This window comes from Triturus cristatus, chromosome 10, assembly GCF_964204655.1.
Source record: "Triturus cristatus chromosome 10, aTriCri1.1, whole genome shotgun sequence".
In the NCBI taxonomy this organism is placed as follows: Eukaryota; Metazoa; Chordata; class Amphibia; order Caudata; family Salamandridae; genus Triturus; species Triturus cristatus.
Window position 1 is genome coordinate 895481065 of NC_140593.1, and position 25624 is coordinate 895506688.

The window sequence follows — 25624 nt, forward strand, 5'->3', positions numbered from 1 at the left end:
GAGACTGGGCTTTCTTATAAAAGTATTGTATAAGTGTGCATAGAGGATCTGGCCTCAAAACGCAAAAATAATGCTATGAATAGATGGAAGATTCCAACACTGCAGAATAATAACCCAAGGTCTCTTCTAAGCTTAACCACCAAAGTGCTACCATTCTTTATCTCTCTTTACTGACATGCAGTGCAAGTTGTCTGATATCGTACTATTAATTTACACTTCGGAAATGAACACAACAACTGTTTAATACAAAAATCTGCTTTTTTATTTCACAAAACTGGGTGGTTGTGTAGCTGGAATAAACTTGACCATGTACATTAAATGTGCTGCTGAAAAACAGAAAAGTGAAACCACTGAATGTTTATCATTTACATATAAACACTAGCTCAATGAATTTAGGTTCTTTTGCATAACCTTCACCAGTACAGGAACAAAAACCTTGCTGGATTAAAAAATGGATTGACAATTTCAGAGACCAAGTTAAAAACCTGAGCAGGTATTTAACAGACAACTATTTAAACTAAGAATTTCTGTACTGTTGAAACCACTGGATGGACAACTATTTTGGTACTCCTATGGAAGTGTAGTTGGTTAAAGAATGGACAACCACAATGGGAACAACTAGCTCAACATAGGAGCAAAGAAAAACACTTCCAGCAGGCACTGTGGACTTTTTGTGAAATGCATGAGAAGGAGCTGGAGAGAGGGGTTTGGAGGTAGAAATGCTATAAAGACATGAAACGTATACAGCTGCAGCACAAAAAAACCAAACATCTGTGTGTGGGACAGTTGACAATTCCTTTTTAGTCACTAAATACAAGGCATCCAAGAATGTGTACAGATGTCTTCAAATATGATGCGTATTTGAAAAGAATGACATATTTAAAAAATCCATACAAAAAGGAATAGATTAACAACCCTTTCAGACAAAATAATCCAAAACAACGCTTTAAATGAAGGGGATGGTCACCTATTTTGCTGCTTAAAAAACCAACAATATCGATCCCACTGTTAAGCTACACTATTAAGGAATAGAAATTGGTCTCCCATGCACAGCACTGAGACACAAATGCTCCAATACTTAAATGTAATGCTTCGCAAGAAGTGAAACTGCTAACCACTCTACAGTACCCTCAATTTAAAAACAAAAGTACCAGTTTGACAGTACTTTTCCATGCCCCCGCTGTCCAGAAGAGGTAGTTCTCAGGCTAACACAAACATCTTAACATCCCACCCAAGCTAACATGTTGCCAACATGTTGCTGCCACGCAGAATATTTTTGTAGGTTTTATGTATAATCTTTTTATTAAAAAACACAGATGGCCTAACAAAACAGTGGCAGTAAATATCTTAGTGGACTTCCACACTCTACATTTTTCAACCTGCAGAGCCATTGACAAATGTACATACAATTAAAAACCATAGCAAACAAAAGAAGCAGTTATTTTTTGATGGTGTCTCTATTGCACAATCAGTTGATGGTGATCGATGATTTAAACTAGCTAAGGGATTTACAATGTCAAGAATCACCCAAGTCAGATATTTAATACATTCTGAAAGATGACAAACCATATTATTAGCCTTCTCCTATCCTCAGTGCCTCGAAATTACTTACAAATGTTCATCTTGAGGTCATATGTCTGAGCATTACTGTTACAAAATCTGATCATTTTATACTAAATCAACCATCAAAAGGAACAGTATGCACGCACTGTAAATTGGATGAATGTCCAGTTAAATAAGAAAAACAGGCGTCCCCAAAACTAATAACTAAAAGGTTTGGGCGAACTGGAAATAAAATTGTTAAGGCTACTGAAAATTAGCTGGAGCTCAGTTTCAACACAAAGCTCAAATTGGTATCCGAAGGAAGCAGATACAAGAAAAATGACACCCATGCTAGCAGAGGTGGGTAGTTGACAAGTTGGAAATCCACCAGTCTAAAGATGTTTAAACAGGTCTGGTCCAAATCAAAGTCAAAAGCATCGGCTGCTTTAACAAGTCACACCTCACTTCAAGTTGTTTGTGTAGGTTAGGTCTCTCAACAGGATTAGGTGACAAAAATTGGAATTCAAGTGTTACTACATTTTAAAAGAAAATGTTCTCCCCAAGCCTCGTTCAGACCTCATGGAGCTGCTGATAAGGCTGGTGTGGCAGGAGGAGGTGTAGCACTTTCAGTCTGTGGAGGATGTGGTGGTTGCTGCTGCTGTTGTGAAGGCTGAGGATCTGCCAAAAGAGTAAAGAAATATTTCCGTAACAGAGAAGACATTTTTGAATACAAAAATGCATGCAAATATGTAAACGGCTCAAGCAGCAAGTAAATTACTTTCAAAGATTTTTAGTTACAGATGAACAAGTTACTTACCTTTGGTAACGCTTTTTCTGGTGGATACAGTATCTGCCTGTGGATTCCTCACCTTGTGAATATCCCCTGCCCCAGCATTCCACAGAATTTTTCCTAGCTCTCCATGCCGACGTGGACGTCATAATACCACGGCTCCGCTCGTGACTCCATAGGACGTCACCGGAGCCATAAGAGAGTCACGTCGGTGTAATGACGTCAGTTCCACCCATTTTTTCCGTGCCTCCGAGGCGTACAGGTGGACTGACACAGACTCAAGTATACATAGTACACAACATTTGAACCAATATATACAGCACAAAGTCAAAAAGGAAAGCTAAAAACATCAGCATTTCCTATGAATGTACTAGATATAAAATACAATGAATAAACAACCAGCCAAAAAAGGGATCTTTTTAGGTATTCAAAGGTGGACAACGGGGAGGCAGTGGGTCAGTGATTAATCCACAGGCAGATACTGTATCCAGCAGAAAATGAATTACCGAAGGTAAGTAACTTGTTTTTCTGATGGATACATCTGCCAGTGGATTCCTCACCTTGTGAATAGATTCCCACAGCAGTCCCACCACCGGAGGAGGGTGTCCACCTTTCCTATACCAAAAAGTCCTGCAAGACAGAGCGCGCAAAATGGCCCTCCCTCCCCATCTCAGAATCTAAGCAATAATGCTTTGTGAAAGTATGGAGGGAGGCCCAAGTCACGGCCTTACAAATGTCTGCAACTGGAACACCCTTGGCCAAAGCAGAGGTGGAAGACTTGGCTCTAGTAGAATGAGCTCGAATACCCTCAGGTGGAACCTTACCAGCCAGGGCGTAGCAGATCTTGATCGTTAGGATGATCCATCTGGACAGAGTGCGCTTGTGCACAGCTTTGCCTTTTGAGTGTCTAACATAGCCCACGAAGAGCTGATCTTCCAAACGTATATCTTTTGTTCTGTCCAAATAAAAGCTCACTGCTCTTTTAGGGTCCAAGCGGTGAAGTCTCTCCTCCTCCTTGGAAGGGTGAGGGGGAGGATAAAACACAGGGAGAGTAATCGACTGCCCCAGATGAAAAGGAGTAACTACCTTAGGTAGGAAAGCAGCCCTGGTCCTGAGGACCATCCTTTCAGCATGTACGGTTAAAAACGGGGGTTTTGAACTAAGAGCTTGAAGCTCACTCACCCTCCTTGCTGAGGTTATGGCTACAAGAAAGACCGTTTTGAAGGACAATAGCCTCAAAGGACAGCTATGAAGGGACTCAAAAGGGGGCCCCATCAAAAAAGTTAAAACAAGATTAAGGTCCCACTGTGGCATTACAAAGGGAGTAGGTGGAAACTTATTAGTAAGACCTTTGATAAATCTTAAAACAATAGGAGATTTAAATAACGATGGCTGATCTGGAAGACACAGAAAAGCCGATAAGGCTGATAAATAGACCTTAACCGTGGGCACAGCACAACCCTGCTGAGCCAAGGAAAGAGCAAACTGAAGCACATTAGACAAGTGGGCCTTTAAAGGGTCACTGGATCTCTCTCCACACCATTTTACAAACTTAGACCATCTATAGGAATAAATTGACTTAGTGGAGTGTTGCCTGGATGATAATATAACATCCACTACGTCCGGTGGGAGAGAGAAAGAACTCTGGTTGCCCTGTTCAATCTCCAGGCATGAAGGTGCAGGCTCTGGAGGTGGGGGTGAAGAACCTGCCCCTCCGACTGCGAGAGGAGGTCTGCCCTGAGAGGGAGACGGAGCGGAGGGTGCGATGAAAGGTGAAGTAGATCTGTGTACCACACCCTTCTTGGCCAATCCGGGGCGATCAATATAACTTGGGCCCGGTCTTGGCGAATCCTCCTCAGAACCCGAGGAATCAAGGGTATGGGAGGAAACGCGTAAAGGAGTTGTGAGTCCCAACTCAACTGAATTGCGTCACCCAACGCCCCCGCATCGGAAACTGGAGACTGCAGAATGACGGGCAATGCACGTTCTCTTGAGTGGCAAACTGGTCCACCCGAGGAGTTCCCCACGTCCGGAAGATGTGCTGAACTACCTCTGGATGAAGCCTCCACTCGTGGTCGGCGGAAAACTGTCGACTGAGACTGTCCACACGTACGTTCAGCACCCCGGCCAGATGATTCACCATCAAGCAAATCCGATGGTCCTGAGCCCAGGACCAGAGTCGCAAAGCCTCTCTGCAGAGACGACCCGACCCTACTCCTCCCTGCTTGTTGACATACCACATCACGGTAGTGTTGTCCGCCAGGACTTGAACCGAATGACCGCGAAGGGAAGGGAGAAAAGCCTTGAGCGCCAAAAGTATCGCCCGCAATTCTAGAAGATGGATATGAGACAATCTTTCCTCTGGAGACCAAAGACCCTTGATCTCCAGATCCCCCAGATGAGCACCCCACCCTAGGGTGGAGGCATCCGTTATCACTGTGGCCACAGTTGGAGGAAGATTAAAGGGTTTCCCTTGAGACAGATTGTCCTCCACACTCCACCAAGACAGATCCGCTGCAGCTTCTCTGGAGATCCTGACTGACTCCCTGAGATCCCCGTTATGCTGATACCACTGCCTGCGGAGACACCACTGGAGCGCCTCTCATGTGCCAGCGTGCATGGTTGACCAACAGAATGCAGGAGGCGAACAGACCGAGCAGACGAAGGACCTTCAGAACTGGAACAACCGCTCCATTGTGAATTAAAGGGATCATCTCCTGAATGTCGAGAATTCTTTGTGGAGGAGGAAATGCTCGACACACAGTAGTGTCCAGAACCTCCCCTATGAACAGGTTGCGCTGAGAGGGCACCAGGTGAGATTTGGGCACATTGATTGAGAAACCCAAGTTGAATAACAGATGAGATGTTACCTGCAGATGATGTTGCACCATCTCTGGCGACTCTGCTTTCAGTAGCCAGTCATCCAGGTTGGGGAAAACCGGAATCCTGACCTCTTGAGATGGACAGCCACCACCGCCATCACCTTGGTGAAGACTCGAGGTGCAGTAGTAAGACCAAATGGGAGGACCACAAACTGGTAGTGTTGCGACCCAACCGTAAAACGGAGATACTTCCTGTGCGACTTCAGGATTGGGATGTGGAAATACGCATCCTGCAAGTCGATCGACACCATCCAGTCTGCTTGCTGCAACGCCTGAAGAACCTGAGCAAGGGTTAGCATCTTGAATTTCTCCTGTTTCAGGTAAAAGTTCAAGACTCTGAGGTCCAGGATCGGATGCAATCTGCCGTCCTTTTTGGGATTCAGGAAATACAGGGAGTAGCATCCCTGACCCCTTTTCTGCTCTGGAACCACCTCTATCGCACTTTTTTGTAGCAATGTAAGAACCTCCTTCAGCAGAAGAAGCAGATGGTCCTCTGAGCAAAAACCTTGCCAAGGGGGAGGAAATTCCCGAAAGGGAAGGGCACACCCATTCTCCACAAGGTTTAAAACCCAAAGGTCTGTCGTGACCAGTTTCCAACCTTGCAGAAAGTGGGACACCCGACCCCCAACAGGCCCCACATGATCCAGGATGGGGGATCTAGGGCTGCTTCCCTGTAGCATCATTGGGAGCAGAGGAGGCTGAGGAGGAGGAGAGATTGCGGCCTAAACCACGTCGACCCCTTTGTCTTCCTCTATAGAACTTATAGAGCGGATTTTGCTGTTTTTGCTGCTGTTGAGGTTGACGGAAGGTGCGAAAGGAAGACCTTCCAAAACCTCTATACTTTCTGAAGCCAAACCCTTCGACTGGGTCTGCAATCCCAAGGATTTCGCAGTCGCACTGCTATCCTTGAATCTCTATGGCAGAATCCGCTTTTTCTCCAAAAAGCTTTGTCCCATCAAAGGGTAAATCAACAAGAGTGGCCTGAACATCAGGTGAAAATCCAGATCAGCTGAGCCAAGCTTGTCTTCTTGTGGCTATGGAAGAACCCATAACTCTGACAACAGAGTCAGCCGTTTCCAATCCTGACTGGATTACCTGCCTAACTGCAGCCTGAGTGTCTGAAAGAACTTCCATGAAGCAACCCTTCTCCTCATCAGGCAACTTGGGGGCCAATTGCTTTACAGAGTCCATTAAAGCATGTATGTAGCGGCCCAACAAACAAGTGGCATTAGTTGACTTCAGTGCCATACTAGATGAAGAGAAAACCTTTTTAGCTGACTGTTCAATTATGAGTCTCTGTCAGCAGGAGCTTGTGGAAATGCCCCCGAAGATTGTTTGGAGCAGGATGCTTGCACTACCAAACTCTCTGGAGATGGATGTGAAGAAAGAAAGCTCGGATCCCCAGGAGCTACTCTATATCTTCTAGCCACAGCCCTTGAAACAGCAGGCGAAGAAAAAGGCTTGCGCCAAACGAACATGATAGGATTCAGGATGGCCTCATTAAAAGGTAACAGGGGCTCAACAATTGAGGAAGGTGAATGTAGAACCTCCATCAATAAGTTAGGCTTATATTCTGCAGAAGGCAACTGCTAGTCTAAAAGCTCCGCAGCCTTCTTAATTACCAAATGGTAAGGAGCCAGCTATTGAGGCGGAGAAGACCTCGAAGAAGAAAGTTCCCATTCAGGAGTAGTGTCCAATCCGCTTGTCTCCTGAATTCCTTCAAACTCATCCATTAAGTCGCCTTTGCAAACCGGAGGCTCACCATTGCAAACAGGGCGCCCAACGTTGAAACAGCACCCTGCACCAGGATTCTCTAGTGCCGCTGAGGGTGCACCTTTGGTGCTACTTTGTTTTCCCATATTCCCTGAGATAATGTCCAGGAGCTTTGCTCCCACAACCAAGAGGCCTGCTAGTCAGCAGCCACCAACCTGAGGCCCTCTATCGCCAATTGAAGTGTTTATCTCCGCAATTCTTAGTAAGTCAAGAAATACTTTTATTCAATATAGTTTTAACACTTTCCCTCCTTGAGCTGACATGTTTATAGCTCTTGATTATATATTTTCTGTTTTGGCACAGTTCCTGTTGATCTGAGTTTTTCATAAACTCGACTTGTGAAGTATATCTACTGTGGACATCCATCATTGATATTTTCTAGGAGTGCTCGGCTCCTCGATTTCTTGGTGGGTATCCTGGATGGCACTCGTCTAAAAAACCTAGTGCGTCTCTTCTTTGCACCACCTTCTCATAATTCTCTTTGTTCTTTGGTGATGGAATATGTGGCTGGTCACTTATGCCAGACAACTATCCTTGACACACTTATTCCTCTAAAGATTTTTATAAATCGATGAGGAGGTGGCATTCAAGGTACCTCATACATTCAACCCAGGTTCATCTCACATACTTCTCTGCGGCGTGATCCTCCCACTTTCTTCCATCTCTCACATTCACTCTCCTCCTGCACCTTCCTTTATTTTTCTTGCACTCTCTTCGTATATATGCATATTGCATACACAAAATGGTATATCTTGTATAATAATGTATATAATTTCAGCAAAGTAAAGTTTTTTTAAAAGGATTGTAGCTAAGCTGATATATGCTGTAGATTTAGTCGACATGTGTCTACTTAGTAAGAGATATGATATGCACATAGCAGTCCTGCCTTAGTCATATACGTTTGTATTTCGTAGTATGTTCCATGTAAGTTGGTATTTGTACTATGTGTATGTGCTTTTATATTTATGTGTGTAAATATGCTTGTTAACCCCTTGCATGCCCGCCCCTTTCCCCGCCCAGTGCCGCGCCGTCCATTAGCGGGCGGAGTTCATGACGAGCTGGACTCGTCATGGGCACAGCGCCACCGCAGCCCATGACGAGTCCAGCTCGTCATGGGCACTGAAGGGGTTAAACTTACAGCCCTGAAGAAGTCCATCACTGGACGAAACGAAAAGTTTCTTACCTGTCGGTGTAGTTTTGCAGCTTGAAGATCTTTCTGGATTCACTATGCTGTGCATTATTCCGCGATCTTGTGGTTGGGTCCGGATTCGTAGTCTTTTCTTTGTTTTTTTTTTTTTTTTTGTAGCCCAGGTGGGCGTCGACGTCCACCATTTGGTGCACCTCCCGTGACGTCGTCGTGCTTCCTGCGGAAGTCCCACCTTCGGGGCGCCATCTTCGGGTTCTTTTTTCCCTTTTTTTTTTTTTTTTTTTAACCCTAGGCGATTGATTAATCTTTTTGTCCATATTTCTGTACGTCTCCACCTATTTGATCCTATCCATTTCACCCCCTCTTCCTCCAGCCTCATCTTCCTGGCGGAGGTGGGTGGGTTCGCTAGTGAATCCAGAAAGATCTTCAAGCTGCAAAACTACACCGACAGGTAAGAAACTTTTCGTTTTGCAGCGTGAATCTTTCTGGATTCACTATGCTGTGCATAGACTTTGTAGCGGTTTTCCTATTTTTGTGGTGGCTGGGTGGAAGATGATCGCTGGTCGTTGAAAATGTGTTGTAGCACCTTCTGTCCGACCTGTGCTTCCTTATTCATTTGAATGTCCACGCAGTAGTGCTTTGTGAACGTGTGCACAGATGCCCAAGTTGCTGCGCGACAAATGTCTTGGATGGGCGTGTTTGCCAGGAAGGCAACTGTGGCCCCCTTCTTCCTTGTGGAGTGAGCTTGTGGCCCCTCCGTTAGCTCCTGTCCAGCCTGTTTGTGACAGAATTGAATAGTGAGGGCAATCCACCTAGCGATGGTGCCCTTGGTCACTGGTCTACCCATGAAGCTAGTAGCAAAGGACACAAACAGCTGCTTCGACTTCCTGAGTTCCTTGGTTCTCTCAATGTAGTGCATCACCGCTCTTCTGGCATCGAGGGTGTGCAGGGCCTTTTCTGCGTTTGTAGTCGGGTTTTGGAAGAAACTTGGTATCTGGATACTCTGATTCATGTGGAACGCCGACACTACCTTGGGCATGAAGTGTGGGTCCGTCCTCAGGACTACCCTGTCCTTGTGAATTTGAATGTAGGGCTCCTGTAGCGTTAGTGCTTGAAGCTCGCTCACCCTGCGTAGTGAGGTTATGGCCACTAGAAAGGCAGTTTTCATCGTCAACATTTGTAGATTGGCCTTGTGAATGGGTTCAAATGGCGCCTTCATGAGCTCCGTCAGAACCACGTTTAAATTCCATGCCGGCGGCGGCAACCTTTTCGGGGGTGCCATTCTTTTGGCTCCCTCCATGAATCTCTTCACCACCTGCGAGCTGAAGAAACTTCCACCCTTCTCACCTCTGGTGTAGGCAACGATCGCTGCTAGGTGCACCCTTAGGGAGCTCGAGCAGAGGTTACTCTTTAGAAGGTGTGTGAGGTACTTCAGCACAGTTGAGTCTCTTGTCATTCTGTTGTGCAGGCCCTTCTTCCTGCACCACACCGTGAATCTCTTCCACTTTGCGCTGTAGCACTTTCTTGTAGTAGGTTTCCTTGCCTCCCGTAGCACTCGCATAGTGCTCTGAGGTAACCTTAGGTGTGCGAACTCTAGGTCTTCAGGAGCCATGCTGCTAGGTTGAGGGTCTCTGGCTCTGGGTGCAGGACCTCCCCGTTTTGCATTGAGAGCAGGTCTTTTCTCCTCTCAAACCTGTACGGATTGCCTTGCGCCATTTCTTGAATCTGTGAGAACCATGTCTGCCTCGCCCACTGTGGGGCCACCAGGATCAGAGTCATGTTGCTGGTTCTGCACTTGTCGAGCACTCTGTGCAACAGGGGTATCGGTGGAAAGGCGTAGGCAAATGTCCTCCACCAGCTTATCCATAGGGCATTTCCCTTGGATTGCTGATCTGGTAGCCTGGACGCGAAGCTTTGGCATTTTGCATTGTGGCGTGTTGCAAATAGGTCTATTGTGGGAGTCCCCCATCTCCGGAAGATTTTCTCCGTTTCCTGGCCATTGAGCTCCCACTCGTGCGATGCTGACGTTTGCCTGCTCAGCCAGTCTGCCTCCACATTGTCCTTCCCTGGTAGGTGAATTGCCAGCAGATCTATCTTGAGAGGTATGGCCCATCTCCAAATCTCCTGAGCTAGGAATGAGAGGGGAAACGACTGTGTCCCCCCTTGTTTGTTGATGTAGAACATCGCCGCGGTGTTGTCTGTCTGTACCAACACCCTCTGGCCGCACAGGTGTCTCTGGAATGCCTTCAGGGCTAGCAGTATCGTTTTCAACTCGAGGTAGTTGATGTGGCGGACCGCGTCTGCCGGAGCCCATAGACCCCTCACTCTGAGGTTGTCCATGTGCGCTCCCCATCCCATCTGCGATGCGTCCGTGGTAATGGTCACTGTTGGGCTTGGTGGTGTCAGGCTTCTCCCTGTTGTTATGTTGTCTCTGTTCCACCAAGTTATCTCCTCCTGCACTGCGTGCGTAACAACCACTAGATCCTCCCAACTTCCGTTTGCTTGTGACCATTGCTGTTGCAGCCATTCCTGGAATGGTCTCATGTGCAGGCGTACATTCGGCACCAGCTGGATACAGGACGCCATCATCCCCATCATCTTGCTCACCGCCCTCACTGTCAGAGCTCGCCCCTTCTGGTAGAGCTGCGTCTCCTTCAGTAGGGCATCTGTCCTCCTGTCGCTGGGCACTACTGTACTGTTGAGGGAGTTGATCTTTGCCCCCAGGAAAATCTTTACCTGTTCCGGTTCCAGCGATGATTTTCCCCAGTGGATGGAAAATCCCAGATTTGTGAGGGTGTCTGCTACGCGTTTTGCGTGCCTCTCGCACTTCTCGCGTGAGTTTGCCTTCACCAGCCAGTCGTCCAAGTATGGGTATACGTGTATGCCCTGCTTTCGTAGGTGTGCCGCTACCGCCGCCAGGCATTTTGTAAAGACCCTTGGCGCTGATTTTAATCCGAAGGCCAGGGTTGTGAACTGGTAGTGTTCCTGTTCGATGTTGAATCTTAGAAGGCCCTTGTGCCTTCTGTTTATTGGGATGTGAAGGTAGGCATCCTTGAGGTCCACGGTGACCATGAAGTCCCCTTCTCTTATCTGTGGCAGTACCTCCTGCAGTGAAGTCATTTTGAACCTTTGCGTTCTTATGAACTTGTTTAGGTAACGGAGGTCCAGTATGGGCCTGAGGTCTCCGTCTACCTTCGGAACCACGAAGTAGTTTGAGTAGACCCCTTTGTTGCGTTCCCCGAGCGGCACTGCCTCTATGGCTTCCTTTTGCAGGAGTTTCCGCGTTTCTTCTCTGAGTATTGCCAGTTCTTGGGCAGATCTCTGTCTTCCCTTCGGTTTCCTGTTTGGAGGTCTTTTTTCCAAGTCTACGCAGTATCCGTACTGCACGATGTTCCGTATCCACTTGTCTGTGGTTATACGCCGCCACTCCTGAAGGTAGAACCTCAGCCTTCCGCCTACTGGTGACGTATGCTCGTAGGCTCTTGAATCTTCTATTCCCCCTGATGACACTTTTTTGCGCCTCACCCTTGGGGACCTGACGAGGGTAGGCGTCTTCTTGCGTGCTGAGTCACTTCGAGGAGGGCTGATCGCCCCCTCTCCTCCTTTGGCCACGTCCGTTCCCTCTCCCGCGAAAGGACTGGCCCCGAGGTTGATATTGCCAGCTTTGCTTCTGCTGACCTTGACCGTGACCTTCTCCCTGCTGACCTTGTTGGAACGCCTGGTGCGATGTCCCTTGTTGGCTTGCACCCCTACCGTAGGGTCTCCTCGAGGGATTACCTCGTCTCATTCCCCTCAGCTGTAGGGCCCCCATGGACCTCGCTGTCTCGTTTTCCTTCTTGAGCTGTGTGAGCTTTTCGTCCACCGTTGCTCCGAACAGTGTCTCTCCGTTGAAGGGGGTGCCAAGGATGTTGTTCTGCACTTCCGGTTTGAATCCCGAGATTCTTAGCCATGCATGCCTCCTCTCTGTGACCCCTATGGCCATGAGTCTTGCTGAAGTCTCTGCCCCATCCAACGCCGTCTTTATACAGGAGTTGGCGATGTTCTTTCCTTCATCCACCAGGTGGGAGGCTCTCTGGCGGTATTCTTCGGGGAGGTGCTTTACTAGCTCCCCCATCTCATCCCAGTGTTGGTATTGGTGTCTATTGAGGAGTGCATTCGAATTCGCCATGCGCCAGTGCATTGCGGCGTTCCTCTCGACCTTTCTGCCTGTGAGGTCGATCCTCCTGCTCTCTTTATCCGGAGGTGGGCCCGAAGTTGCTGGAACGTTGGCCCTTCTCCTGGCCGTGGAGGCTATGATGGAGTCTGCGGTGACGCTACCCTTGATGTAAGGTGGGTCCAGGGAGGAGTGCTTATATTTCTTCTCTGTCCTGGGTGTGATCGACCGGCAGGTGGCAGGCTCCTTGAAGGCTTCTCTCCCCTGGTTCATCACGCTTTGTAGCATGGGGAGGAACTGACTCCTAGTCTGGATGGGGAGCAGTGTTTCGACGAGAAAATCGGCTTTCGGCCTCTCCTCGTCGAGTTTGACGCCGAAGGCCAGTGCTGCGCTCTTCACCACCATATTGTATACCCCGATGTCGTCGGGTGGCGAAGGCCTCGAGGGGTACGTGTCCACGGGCTCTTCCGGGTTTTCGGTGTCGAGATCGTGCCATTCGACTTCGTTGCTGGTAGATGCCGCCGATTCGAAGAACGACTGTTGGTCTTCTTCCTCGGCTTCTTCCTCATAATAGGGCTCCTCTTCTTCTTCGAGATCCCTTGTCAGCCCTTCGGCGTCGAACTCCTCTTCGATCTCGACGACGTCCGCCGATGAAACCGTTGGAATCTTGAATTCCTTCATCCTGGCGTCGAACTCCTTCTTCCTTTGAAGGATGTTCTCCATTTCGGCCTCGAGCCGCCTCTTCTTTTTCTCCATTTCGGAGATGCTTTCGGCGTCGACCGCGGGTCTTTTCGATGAAACTTGCGTCGACGTCGAACGTTCTTTTTGCGTCGATCGGCCCGTTTCATGGGATGATTTCGACGACCCTTGCCTTTCGGCGTCTTTCTGCACCAGGGAGTCCTTTTGTAAGGATCCGGTGGGCCTTTTGTCCGAAGTTCCCCCTTTGGACGTCGAAGTTTTCGGCGCCGGGGCTCCCTTCGTGGACCTTGACTCGGTTTTCTTCGAGTCCCCCTCGTGTTTTCGAGGTGTTTTTTGATTTGCGCTCGACGATTCTCTTACCTCGTCTTCTTTTTTCTTGTCGGTCTCTACGACCGTGAAGTTTTCGGCTGTCTCGGCGACGTTGTCCTCGTCGTCCGTGTCGAGGCCCAGCTCGTAGAGTGTCGGGGGTTTCCCTTTGCCATCCATGTTGGCGTTGGCTCTTCTCTGCCTCTCTCTCACCCTGAGTGTCTTCGGCGCGAAGGCTGAGCAGGCGTTGCAGTCGATACTCTGGTGATCCACCGGTAGGCAGAGGTTGCAGACCGGATGCTGGTCTTTCTGCGCGAACTTGTGGTGGCAGTTTGGGCAGAACTTGAATGGCGTCTTGTCCATTTCGCTCAGGGTCTCTGAGCGTGCATTCTCCAAGGCTGTCGAAGAAAAGGCTCGCTGGTCCTCTTTCTTCGCGCTCCTGATGAAATCTGTTCTATTCCTGATGTCTTCTCTTGATTCTATCGATGAAACTCGCTTTTCTTCCTTCTTCCTCCGAGTGAATTTCTGGAGCTTCCCGATGTCGATCCAGACCCAACGGCGGAAAAAAGAATCTGAAGATGGCGCCCCGAAGGTGGGACTTCCGCAGGAAGCACGACGACGTCACGGGAGGTGCACCAAATGGTGGACGTCGACGCCCACCTGGGCTACAAAAAAAAAAAAAAAAAACAAAGAAAAGACTACGAATCCGGACCCAACCACAAGATCGCGGAATAATGCACAGCATAGTGAATCCAGAAAGATTCACGCTGCAAAACTCGTCGGCTGTGCTGTGTTTTGCTTTACAAAAAAGAATATCATGAATAAAAGAAGAGATTTAAAGTAGAACACTATGGACATGGACCAGTGATTCCTTGCTTTGTTTGGTGGTGCACCTTTGCATTTTGTTTTGGGATAACATTGGGCCTCAGCACTCTGCACCTGGCCGCCCTAGTGCCACTGTGGGTGTAACTAGAGTGCTTCCCTGACCCTTTGGGACCCCTGAGTCTACCCCCAGAACCTCAACTCCAAAAATACTTGCCTCAAAACCGATAACAATATTTTCCTCCATAGGATAACATTGACTGTTTTTCTTGGGAGTTTGAAAGCCTAAAGAAATTCTTTAAAATTGTACTATTTAACCAAAACGATTTTACTTGCCTGTTTACAGGAAATGGCCCAGAGTAGTATCCAGGTATACTACACTGAGTAAGAAAAGTAATCTAAAAAGTAACTTACCTGGAATTTTACTGAAAAGCTCATTCAAGTATATGTACTGCATTTACAAAGTATTGCATTTCTCTGCAACCATACTGTAAGTCAAAACTAAGCGCATATACATTTACAATTCAAACTGTTTACAAACTGCATTACTACTGTAAAGTATTTATTGCTTACCTGTGACAGGCTTGCTTGGTTCTAGAAAATAAAATAACTATAAAAATATTTTTATACAAAAACAATTGGTCTGAAGTTCAGTCTTTGAGAGTGTGAATTCATTTGTTGACTGAGTGTGTACAGCAAATGCTTAACACTGTCCTGTGATACTGCCTTACTGCATGACCACACTACCACAAATAGAGAGTGAGGTGCTATCTAACTTTACCTCTGCCTACCTTTGGCGTTCCACTGGACTCTGTGCACACTATACCTCACTTTGGTAAAGTATATACAGAGCCAGCTTCCTACATTGGTGGATCAGCGGTGGGATATACAACTTTGCATTTGTTGGACTACTTGGTTACCACCTGATCACACAACAGAACTCTTAAATTGTCTTTAGAATTCAATTTGTTTTCAAATTGGCATTTTTTGCAAAACTACTAAAAGTCTTGTAAGGGACTTGGTTAAGTCCCTGTAGAATTTTAGAAACATAAAAAGTCACTGTAGCTAGGGTTAGAACTTTTTTCTAACAATGTCTCAAAACAAGAACCCAGCTGTTAAAATAACCACAATACCATAGAGGACATGGATGAGGAGCTTGACCTCACCCCTTACCTTCATTTGTCTTTCAAGGAGGTAAGGCCCCTATGCAAAATTAAAAACATAGCCATGGCGTCCCATCCCACCAAACTAAAGCCTCAATAAGGAGGACATCCTGCTAGCCAGGCTGACCAAAAGATTAGACCTAGAGACCAGACTCCTGGCTCTAGAAACAGAAAGAGCAGATATGGGCCTAGGACCCATCAATGGTGGGAGCAATCTAAAAAGTATAGAAAAGGAAGGCTCCTATGATCCAAAAATCCCCAAAGGGATTGTCCCTAAATTTGAGGAGGGTGATGATATCACCAAGTGGTTTACAGCCTTTGAAAGGGATTGTGAAGCCCGAAGGGTGAAGAAAACTCACTGGGGGACACTCCTTTGTGAACTGTTCTCTGGTAAGTGCAGAGACAGACTTCTGACCCTTAGTGGGGCAGATGCTGGGTCTTATAACCTCATGAAGAGAACTCCTATTGAGGGATTTGGTCACACAACTGACTATTGAATTAGATTCGGGGGGCTAATAAAAAACCCAGAGTAAGCCCTGGGTGGAATTTGTAGACTACTCAGTTAAGACACTAGATGGCTGGTTGACTGGAAGCAAAGTGCAAGATTATGAAGGTCTTTATAATTTGTTTATGAAAGAACAAATATTAAGTAATTGCACTGATGAAAAGTTGCATCAGTATCTGGTAGACCCAAGTCCAATTTCTCCCCAAAAATTGGGAAAGAAGGCAGATCATTGGGTAAAGACAAGGGTAACTAGGACGTCCACTGGGGGTGACCAAAAGAAAGGGGTTACAAAACCTCCCCAGAGGAAAGACAGTAAGCCTCTAAAAGATAAAAGTAAGGAGTCCCAGGTAGCCCCCCCAAAAAACCTGCCCAGAAGGGTGGGCCCAAAGACACCTCACAAACCAAAACTGGGTACCAAAATAAGAACTGGGATCCCAACAAGGTATGGTGTCAAAACTGTCAAAAGGCAGGACACCACACCAAGGACCCTAGTTGTCCTAAAAACAAAGCCCCTAGTGTAGCTCCAGGGGTTGCTGGTGTAGCATTGGAGGGCGATTCCTCAGATCAGGAAGTCCTCCTAGCCTTCAACTGAAAACTGGGCCAAAAAGGTGAGTTGCAGATTCCAGAGGGGAGTAGACACATCCACCACCTGATGGTGAATGGAATCCCAGCCACTGCCCTGAGAGATACCTGTGCCAGTCACACTGTGGTGCATGACAGGTTGGTTCTCTCAAACCAGTATGTCCCAGGAGAAACAAAAAGAATAAGGGCTGTCCCAGGGGGAGTCACTGTGGCTGTAGTGCTCCTAGAAATAGCAGGGCCCATTAGATGGAGAAAGGTGGTAGTCAGTAAAGACCTCCTCCTTGATTGTCTCCTTGAGAATGACCACCCAGATGTTGGTGTGAGCCAAAAAGAGGTACTGGCCCAGTGCCAGACCTCACCCAAAAAACCAGGGGGGGAGCTGGGGGGCGGAGGGGCTGAACCTGCAGCTAGTGCAGCTAAGCCCTAAAAGAAAAATAAGTAATAGTGTAGGAAAGGTGGGCAAAAGTTATCCACAGTTCCAGTGGGCCAGGGAGATTCTATCCCAATAAGGGAGAACTCCAAAATTGGCACTTGTGAAGTCACCCCCTACCCAACAAGAAGACCTGACTACTCAGGCAACTGTCCAGCCTGAATTGGTGCCCCCTCAGCTGGCAGAACAGAGGGTGGAAGAAGGAGGTTCACTACCAAGGGTAGTGACCCCACCACCCTAAAACAGCCGACAGGCCCACAAACACAAAGTAGCCTGTAAGTTAGCTACTCCACCTACCAGTGAAGTGCTAAAGGTGTGGTTCTGGGCACTGACAGCTGTCAGTAGCCACTGCTGGATTTTAGCATTCCTGGCAGCACTGTCCTTGGCATGGAGGCCTAGCCCCCTGCCAAATAGCAGGTTAGGCCCATGACCCTATTGGTCATCTTGGGGTTGCTCCAGCTGTGGGTGACCTCTGTGGGTAAGCTGGGATTTGCCCTAGCTAAGTTAGAAATTGAAGAGGAAGGCACCTCCGAACCCAACCTAAAAAGATGGGGTACTGAGCTAGGGAAAGAGCATTGGGAATTAGGCCCTGAAACTGTTGAAACAGAAGGAAGTAAGGCAGAACCACTTCCTCTACTCGTCCTCGCCTGAACTGAGTCTCCTGGCCTTTGGGATGAGGAGGGGGGGGGGGGGGGGGTTGTGTAGGAAAGTGGGTTACTGTTGCAGAAGACTAACCCAATTGGCATCTCTGGCCACAGGTCAGCACCTGGTAAATGGTACCACAGGTACCCAGGGCACTGTGACCAGGGAAGACCTCGAAGGGCTGCAGCACTTATTGTGCCACCCTTAGAGGCCCTGTACCCTGACACACACACACAGCCTTTGCAAGCTGCGTGTTCTGGTGCAGAAAAAAGTGAAGAGTTGACATGGCACACATTCCTGTGTGCCATGCCTACAACCCACTGCCGTGGCATAGATCAGTCACCCCTCTAGCTGGGTGCCCTATACCTGTGGTGAGGGTACAGATGCATGAGCCCTGTACCCCTACAGTGTAAGTCCATTCTTAGACATTGTAAGTGCAGTGCTGCCATTAACAGTATATGGTGCTGGGAAATTGTCATTACGAACTCCACAGCACCATAATGGCTACACTGAAAATTGGGAAGTTTGGTATCAAACTTCTCAGCACATTAAACCCACACTGATGCCAGTGTGGGATTTAATGAAAAATGCACACAGTGGATCTTAGAGATGCCCCCTGAAAAACAACCAGCCTCTGGTGAGTACCCTGACTGGTACACACCAGCCTGCCACCACAAGACATATTTCTGGACCCCTAGGGTGGGATCCTTCGCTCCCTGAGCCCATAAACAAAGCATTTCCTGGGCAGAGGTGTTCACACCTCCCCCAGGCCAGAAAGAGCCATCTGTGGCAGGGGAGCCTTAACGGCCTGGCAGCCTTTGTAATGCGACCACCAGCCTTTCCTGCTATCAGGAGCAGGCCCCCTTCCTGTCTCCCCTCCTTTTCGGCAGGAAGACAGGCGGGAAAAGCTAGCCAGCCCAGAAGGTGTGCCCACCTTTGCTAACTACAGCCCTCAGGTGAGGGAGGCCTCTCTTCAGTGCCTGCCATCTTGCAGATGGCAAGCACTCCCCAATCAGGATTCGGGATTGTGCTCACTCCCCCACGTGGGGTGAGAACACTAAGGGTGTAGTCACCCTAAGGTCAGTAGCCCATTGGCTACTGACCTCGAGACCCCTAAAACGCCCCCTAAATACAATATTTAGGGGGCAGCCCTGAACCAAGAAAGCAGATTACCGCAACCTAAGAAGAAAAAGGAGACAAGAAGACGCCCAGCAGAGGAGACTACAGAAAACAACTGACTTTTCCCCAGACCTACCGGCCCATCTGCAGTTTCCAGAGATCCTGCGCCAAAAATCGTCTTGTCCTGCAGCCAGCTAACTCCAGAACCCCTGGGAGCACTGATTGTCTTCAACAAAGACCGGATCTCCTGTGAACAGCAGCTCTGTTCAGAAGAAACACCAAAGAAAGACTCTGAGCCTGCTCAGGAAAAAGAAACCGACGCCTGGAACCACCACTGCACCCGTCGCCTACGGCCCGATTGGCCCACTGGTCCCTGCGAGGTCCCCCAGCACTCCACAGTACGAATCCACGATGTCGCCTGCAGCATCGGTACGGAGACCCCCCCACAACTGCGAGTGGCCCGGTAAGGTGAAATCCAACCTCAAAAGACACCCCTGCATCCAACCGCCCTGCAGAAAGGATCTCGAGGTGCACCTCCGTCCCCAAGCCCTCCAACTTACCTGCCCAGCTGTTGGTTCCTCCTAGACGTCTTCCTGGATCGAGCCTGCAGCTAATAACCAAAACCGAAAATCCCCATTGAAAACAACAGGGCACCCAACGCCAAAACAGCATCCTGTGAAATGCTCTAGTTGAATACTTTCAAATAGCAATAGACTTTTAAATGCAATAGTTACAGTTGTTGCAATAGGCAACACAAGTTAAACACAATTATAACATTGAGCTCAGTGGGAATTTTTAAGTAAAGGCAATATCAATTACTTTGCATAGGTTTTTCTTACTCAGGGCTGGATCCTGGATTCAGCCCTGGTGCATATTCTGTAAACAGTTGAAAGAAATCGTTTTTGTTACACAGGCGATTTTTAAGGAATATTTGTATGTTTCAAAAATCGACACTTAGAAGAATTTCTGGCAAAAACCAGGCAATGTTATCCTATGGAGGAAAGTTTGGTTATCGGAAAATTGCAGTTAGGATTACTTTTCAGGGTCAGTGCTGGGCACCAAGATCCAGCACTGGGATCTCTCTTGGTAACAGGTGAGAAATTTTGTTTTCGTTGATCAGGTGATTTTTAGGTGATTTTTAGGTCTCGCTGAGCCAGCGAATGCGCTGCTCTGCGAGACATTTAGTTAGTGGCTTTTCAAAGTGCTACCACAATCTTTTCCTGGCCTCAAGCTTGCGTTCACGAGCGAGCGCACGCACGCGCACAGCTGCCATGTGGCTTTCATGGCTCATATTAAGCCTTGCTCTCCCAAGCGCCTCGCTCTGCCCCTCCCCCACCGAAATGAAAACATTGATTATGGGTACCCACATTGCTTCAAAAAGACTTATAACCTTCCGAAGTAAAGGAATGCATATTTATATTGTCTCTCGGAGTGTGTTACCAAGATTTTTTTTAGAGCTATCACTGACCTCCAGTGTTCATTTTGTGAATTGTTTTTCTGTTATTGTAAAATTAATTGCCAGCCACGGGAAGTCCGAGAATTCTAGTCCACACACAGTTTAAGAAGTACGAAGTGAATGAAAGTGTCAGAAAACCGTCCCCGCCTAGCAAGAAATGAACAGAGGTGGCTTATTTCTGAATACCTTTTTTATTAGAATGCTCTTCCTGGACGAGATCTAAATAGTCAATGTACTGGTGAATAGCGCTTGTAAATAAAATACTTAAGATTTCCGCTTCGTTTTTTTCTCTTTTTAATGTAATTTATATTAGGGATTCCTTTACAATCCGTATTTGAGGCGCATGTCCACCAGTTACCCTTTTAAAGAAAGGATTTGTGTACATAACTATGTTGTATGGACTTTGAATACCTGAAACAAGCATACACGAACACCTAACTTCGGTTTTCTCGTTACAGACTATTTCTGACATTACGAATCAACTGTAATAAGAAAATGTGGCATTCCATTTCGCTGCATTCTGCTATTCCTTGCTGCGCACTTTAAGATGACGTATGCTTGTTTAAACAGAGGATTCGTTTACGAATGTCTACACTTGGCATTGTCTTCCTTGTGCGCAAGTTCCCAGATAGGTTGAGCCATATTTGAAGCTCTGGGCCCAGAGACTGCCCTTTATTTGCATAGATGTGGCAGCGCTCGGGTGGTCAGTTCAGCAGGTGCTGCTCACTCAGGCGGAAGGACCTGCCAAGGAGCTTTCCCGTTGGCTGTTCCTTGAATAGCAGGAGTTCTCGGCAATCTAAGACGCGTTATGAGTCAGCGTGAAAATATTAAACTTAAATTTGTTTTTGTTTAGGTAGCTAGTGCAAAATCCAAATGTTGGCTATGCTGGCTGGATGTGTGCCTTGGGGTTTAGATAGGAGAGTCTCTCTTGTGTCTTTTTTATGCAGCTGCTGCAATTTCTTGGTGATTTTTGGCACCTCAGTGTATTGCGGACTGTAATTAGTTATGTGGACAGCATCACTGTGGGATTCTGTTCAGCTTGTTGTATTTGTTTTACCGTTGTGAATTTCTAACACTGGTACCGGAAGTCTGTGAAATGCTTTCAATTTGAGATCCCTGTATTCATATTAACCATTATCAAGGGAGTAATAACACCACACCCATTAGAATGGAATATGCTACTTACCAGTATGCATCTGTTCTTGGCATGTAGAGCTGCAGAGCCACACACTAAGGATAAGATCGCCATCTGGTGTTGGGCCCGGATGATTGTAGGTTGTTGTTGTCTTCGGAAGAAGCCTTTTGGTCACGAGATAGGTGACTCCTCCTCTGGACAACAGTGCGCATGGGCATCCACTCCATCCTCAGATTGTTTTTCGCCATGATGGGAAATGATGGAGTGTATAACAAGTAGAAAGAAAGGATGTCCATGTGTAGTGTCTAAATAAGACAATGCTGGAACAGATACAGGTCCCCGGGGAGGCAGGTGGGCGTGTGTGGCTCTGCAGCTCTACATGCCAAGAACAGATGCATACTGGTAAGTAGCATATTCCGTTCGAGGCATATGAGCTGCAGATCACACACTAAGGATAGACTATATAGCAGTGTCTCCCCTAGCGGTGGTCACCTGTATCAGTTGCAGCAGTTTGGAATAGAGTTTTTAGGACAGCTTGGCCTACTGAAGCTTGTTGTTTGGATTGCACATCGACACAGTAGTGCTTAGTGAAGGTGTGTGTAGTAGACCATGTGGCTGCTTTGCAAATGTCTTCTAAGGGGATGTTCCCTAAGAATGCCATAGAAGCCCCTATTTTACGCGTGGAGTGCGCCCTAGGGGGAACTGTAAGAGTACGTTTAGCTTTTTGGTAACATATTTGGATACATTTAACTATCCACCTGGCTATACCCGATTTGGAGATGGGGTTGCCCTTATGTGGTGGTGCGAAAGCAACAAACAGTTGCTTGGTTTTTCGAAAAGGTTGGTTCTGTCAATGTAATAAAGCAAGGCTCTTTTAACATCTAAGGTATGAAGTGCCCTCTCAGCTACTGAGTCTGGATTAGGGAAGAAGACTGGCAGTTCGACTGACTGGTTTAGATGGAAAGGGGAGATGACTTTAGGGAGGAATTTTGGATTTGTCCTAAGAACCACTTTGTTACGATGTAGTCGTAGGAAGGGTTCTTCAAGAGTTAAGGCTTGTATTTCACTTACTCTTCGCAGGGATGTGATTGTGACAAGGAAAGCCACTTTCCATGTTAGGAACTGCGGTTCGCATTTGTGCATTGGTTCAAATGGGGGACCCATGAGCCTTGTTAGAACAATATTAAGATTCCACACTGGTGAAGGTGGTAATCTTGGAGGAATAATTCTTTTAAGACCTTCCATAAATGCTTTAATGGCTGGTACCTTAAAGAGGGACAGGTGTTGCCTATTTTGCAAGTAGGCTGCTAATGCCGCTAGATGTAGACGTATAGAGGAATAAGCTAAATTGCATCTTTGCAAGTATAGCAAGTAGCAAATGATGTTTTGGATGGACGCATCCAGTGGACGTATGTCATTGTTAGTGCAGTAAATGGCAAATCTTTTCCATTTTGCTGCATAACACGCCCTAGTAGTAGGTCTTCTGGCTTCTTTTATGATATTCATACAGTCTGGAGGGAGGTTGAGGTATCCGAACTCTAAGACTTCAGGAGCCAGATTGCCAAGTTCAGAGTTTGAGGATCTGGGTGTCTGATTTCTCCATGGTTCTGGGTTAATAGAGCCGGGGAGAGACGCAATTTTTGATGTGGAACTAGAGATAGTTCCAGAAGTGTGGTGAACCAGGGTTGGCGTGCCCAAGTGGGAGCTACTAGGATGAGCGTTAGCGACTGTTGTTTGTTTGCGTACTACAAATGGAATGAGTGGGAGAGGCGGAAAAGCGTACGCAAATCTGCCTGACCAGTTCATCCATATCGCATTGCCCTTTGACTGCGGGTGTGGAAACCTGGCGGCGAAGGTTGGGCATTTTGCGTTTTCTTGTGTGGCGAACAGGTCTATGTCTGGTTGTCCCCACTTTTGGAAGAATGGGAGTAGGACTTTGGGGTGTAATTCCCATTCGTGTATTTGCTGAGTGTGTCGACTTAGGAGCTCGGTCACCTGGTTCTGAACCCCTGAGAGGTGTTCTGCTAGCAGGTAGATGTTTTGGGGAATTGCCCATCTCCAGATTTGTTGTGCAAGTTGGGACAGTTGTAGAGAATGTGTCCCCCCCCTGCTTCTGTATGTAATACATTGTGGTCATGTTGTCCGTGCGGATGAGGACAGTTTTGTTTTTTAGGTGCACTTGGAAGGATTTGAGTGCTAGGAACACCGCTAGAAGTTCTAGGTGTTTGATGTGGAGCTGTTTCTGTTGAGTAGTCCACCTGCTCTGAGTGGTGTGTTGAAGGAGGTGGGCTCCCCATCCTGTAAGAGATGCGTCGGTGGTCAGCACAATTTGTGGAAAAGGCTCTAAGAACGGCCGCCCTTTGGACAGGTTGATGGTGTTCCACCACTTCAGTGAACGAAGTGAGCAGCTGTCCACCAACACCAGATCGGTAAGTTGTCCGTGGGCCTGGTTCCACTGTTGTGCTAGACATTCCTGTAGGGGACGCATTTGAAGGCGTGCATGGGGTACTATGGAGATGCACGACGCCATCATGCCTAAGAGTTGCATAAACACTCTTGCTGGAAGAGAGTGTTGTGTTTGAAATTTTTTGATGAGATTTTGAATGTTGGCTATCCTGGCTGTGCTGGGATAAGCTATGGCCTTGGATGTATCTATGGTGGCTCCCAGGTATTGGTGTACGTGGGAGGGTTGTAGTTGAGATTTGGGATAGTGGATTGTAAATCGCAGGTCGTGTAGGGTTTGAATAGTGCGGTGAGTGTGGAGAACGCATTTGTTGAGAGTATTGGCTTTTATGAGCCAATCCTCCAGATAGGGGAAGACATGGATTTGTTGTCTCCTGAGATGCGCTGCCACTACTGCTAAGCATTTGGTGAATACCCTGGGTGCGGTTGTTACTCCGAATGGGAGAACTGTAAACTGATAGTGCTGACCGTCTACCACGAATCGTAGATACTTCCTGTGCGCAGGATGCATAGGTATGTGAAAATATGCATCCTTGAGGTCCAATGTGGCAAGGAAGTCGCCTTGTTGAAGTAATGGAAGGACCTGCTGGAGAGTGATCATGTGGAAGTGGTCTGATTGTATATACTGGTTTAGTAGTCTGAGGTCTAGTATTGGTCTTAAGGTCTTGTCCTTTTTGGGAATGAGGAAGTATAGAGAATATACTCCTGTGCCCTGATGTTGGAGTGGAACTGGTTCTATTGCGTGTTTTTGAAGCAAAGACTGAATTTCTTGTTTGAGGAGCGTGAGGTGGTGAGACGACATGGGACGGTGTTTGGGTGGTATGTTTGGGGGGGGTGTTTATGAGTTCGAGGCAGTAGCCAGACTGGATAATTTGTCTTACCCACCTGTCTGTTGTGATGGAATTCCAGACAGGTAGGAACTGTTGAAGTCTTGCCCCGACCGGAGTGGAATGGTCTGGGGGGAGTGGTGGTAAGTCACTGTTTAGTGGCTGTAGAGGTGCAGGTGTTGTTGCCCCGCCCTCGGCCTTTGGTATTATTTCCCCTATAACCTCCTCTAAAATATCCTCTGTTAGGGGATGTTTGACCTGATGTTTTGAAGGTGGAAGAGGTGTCTGTTCCCACATTTTTGGAGGCCCCTCTATAAAAGGAGCGACAAAAGGAGCCTCTGGCTTGAGGAGACTGTAATGCTCCCATTAATTTGGCAGTCTCATTATCTTTCTTCATTTTTTCTAATGCAGTGTCTACTGCGGGTCCGAATAGTGGCTCCTGATTAAAGGGTTGAGCAAGAATGGTGGTTTGTACTTCCGGCTTAAAGCCGGAAATGCGGAGCCATGCGTGTCGTCTAAGTAGTACGCTTGTGTTGACTGTCCTAGAGGCGGTGTCCGCTGCGTCTAATGCACATTTGATGGAGGTATTTGATATTAGTTTGCCCTCTTGGATAAGGTAATTGGCCTGTGATTTGTATTGATCAGGCAGGTGTTGCAAAAGGTCCTCCAGTTGATCATAATGAGCCCTATCATAGCGAGCCAATAGGGCTTTGTGTATTGGCAAAACGCCAGTGGTTAGCAGCTTGTGCGGCAACCCTTTTGCCGGAAGCTTCTAAGAGATTAGACTCTTTGTCTGGGGGCGGTGTGTCTCCGGTGGTTTGGGAGTTCGCCCGCTTTCTGTCATTTGACACGACTAAAGAGTCTAAGGGGAGTTGCGCGTTGATGTACGCAGGATCCTGTGGTGCCGTTCTGTATTTTTTTTTTTTCCGGGGGTTAAGAACCCTGGCCCTAACAGGGTCTTTAAAAACCTCAGTGGCGTGTTTTATCACTCCTTTAATCATGGGTAGAATGTGAACGTTTTTTTGCGACTGCTCAAAGGTGTTGAGGAGAAAATCTTCCTCAGGTGTGTCTGTGTGCATGGTGACGCCATGGAACAGTGCCGCCCTGTTTATAAGCTGACCAAACCCCAAATGGTCATCAGGAGGGGAGGGTTTTGAGGGGTATGGAGTGGGATTAGGCATGTCAGGC

The 25624-nt window shown here is 47.4% G+C and overlaps 1 protein-coding gene across 4 annotated transcripts in view; it reads right to left on the reverse strand.

Moving 5' to 3' along the window:
• Window positions 1–239: 239 nt before the first annotated feature.
• SMARCC1 (SWI/SNF related BAF chromatin remodeling complex subunit C1) overlaps window positions 240–25624 on the reverse strand; it is a 958790-nt gene continuing 933405 nt past the window's right edge. For all 4 annotated transcript variants that reach the window (XM_085628643.1, XM_085628641.1, XM_085628642.1 and 1 more), the window contains exon 28: window positions 240–2220. In XM_085628643.1, coding sequence (XP_085484769.1) covers window positions 2120–2220 — 101 coding nt within the window. In that variant the 3' untranslated portion in view covers window positions 240–2119. The remainder of the gene's footprint in view (window positions 2221–25624) is intronic.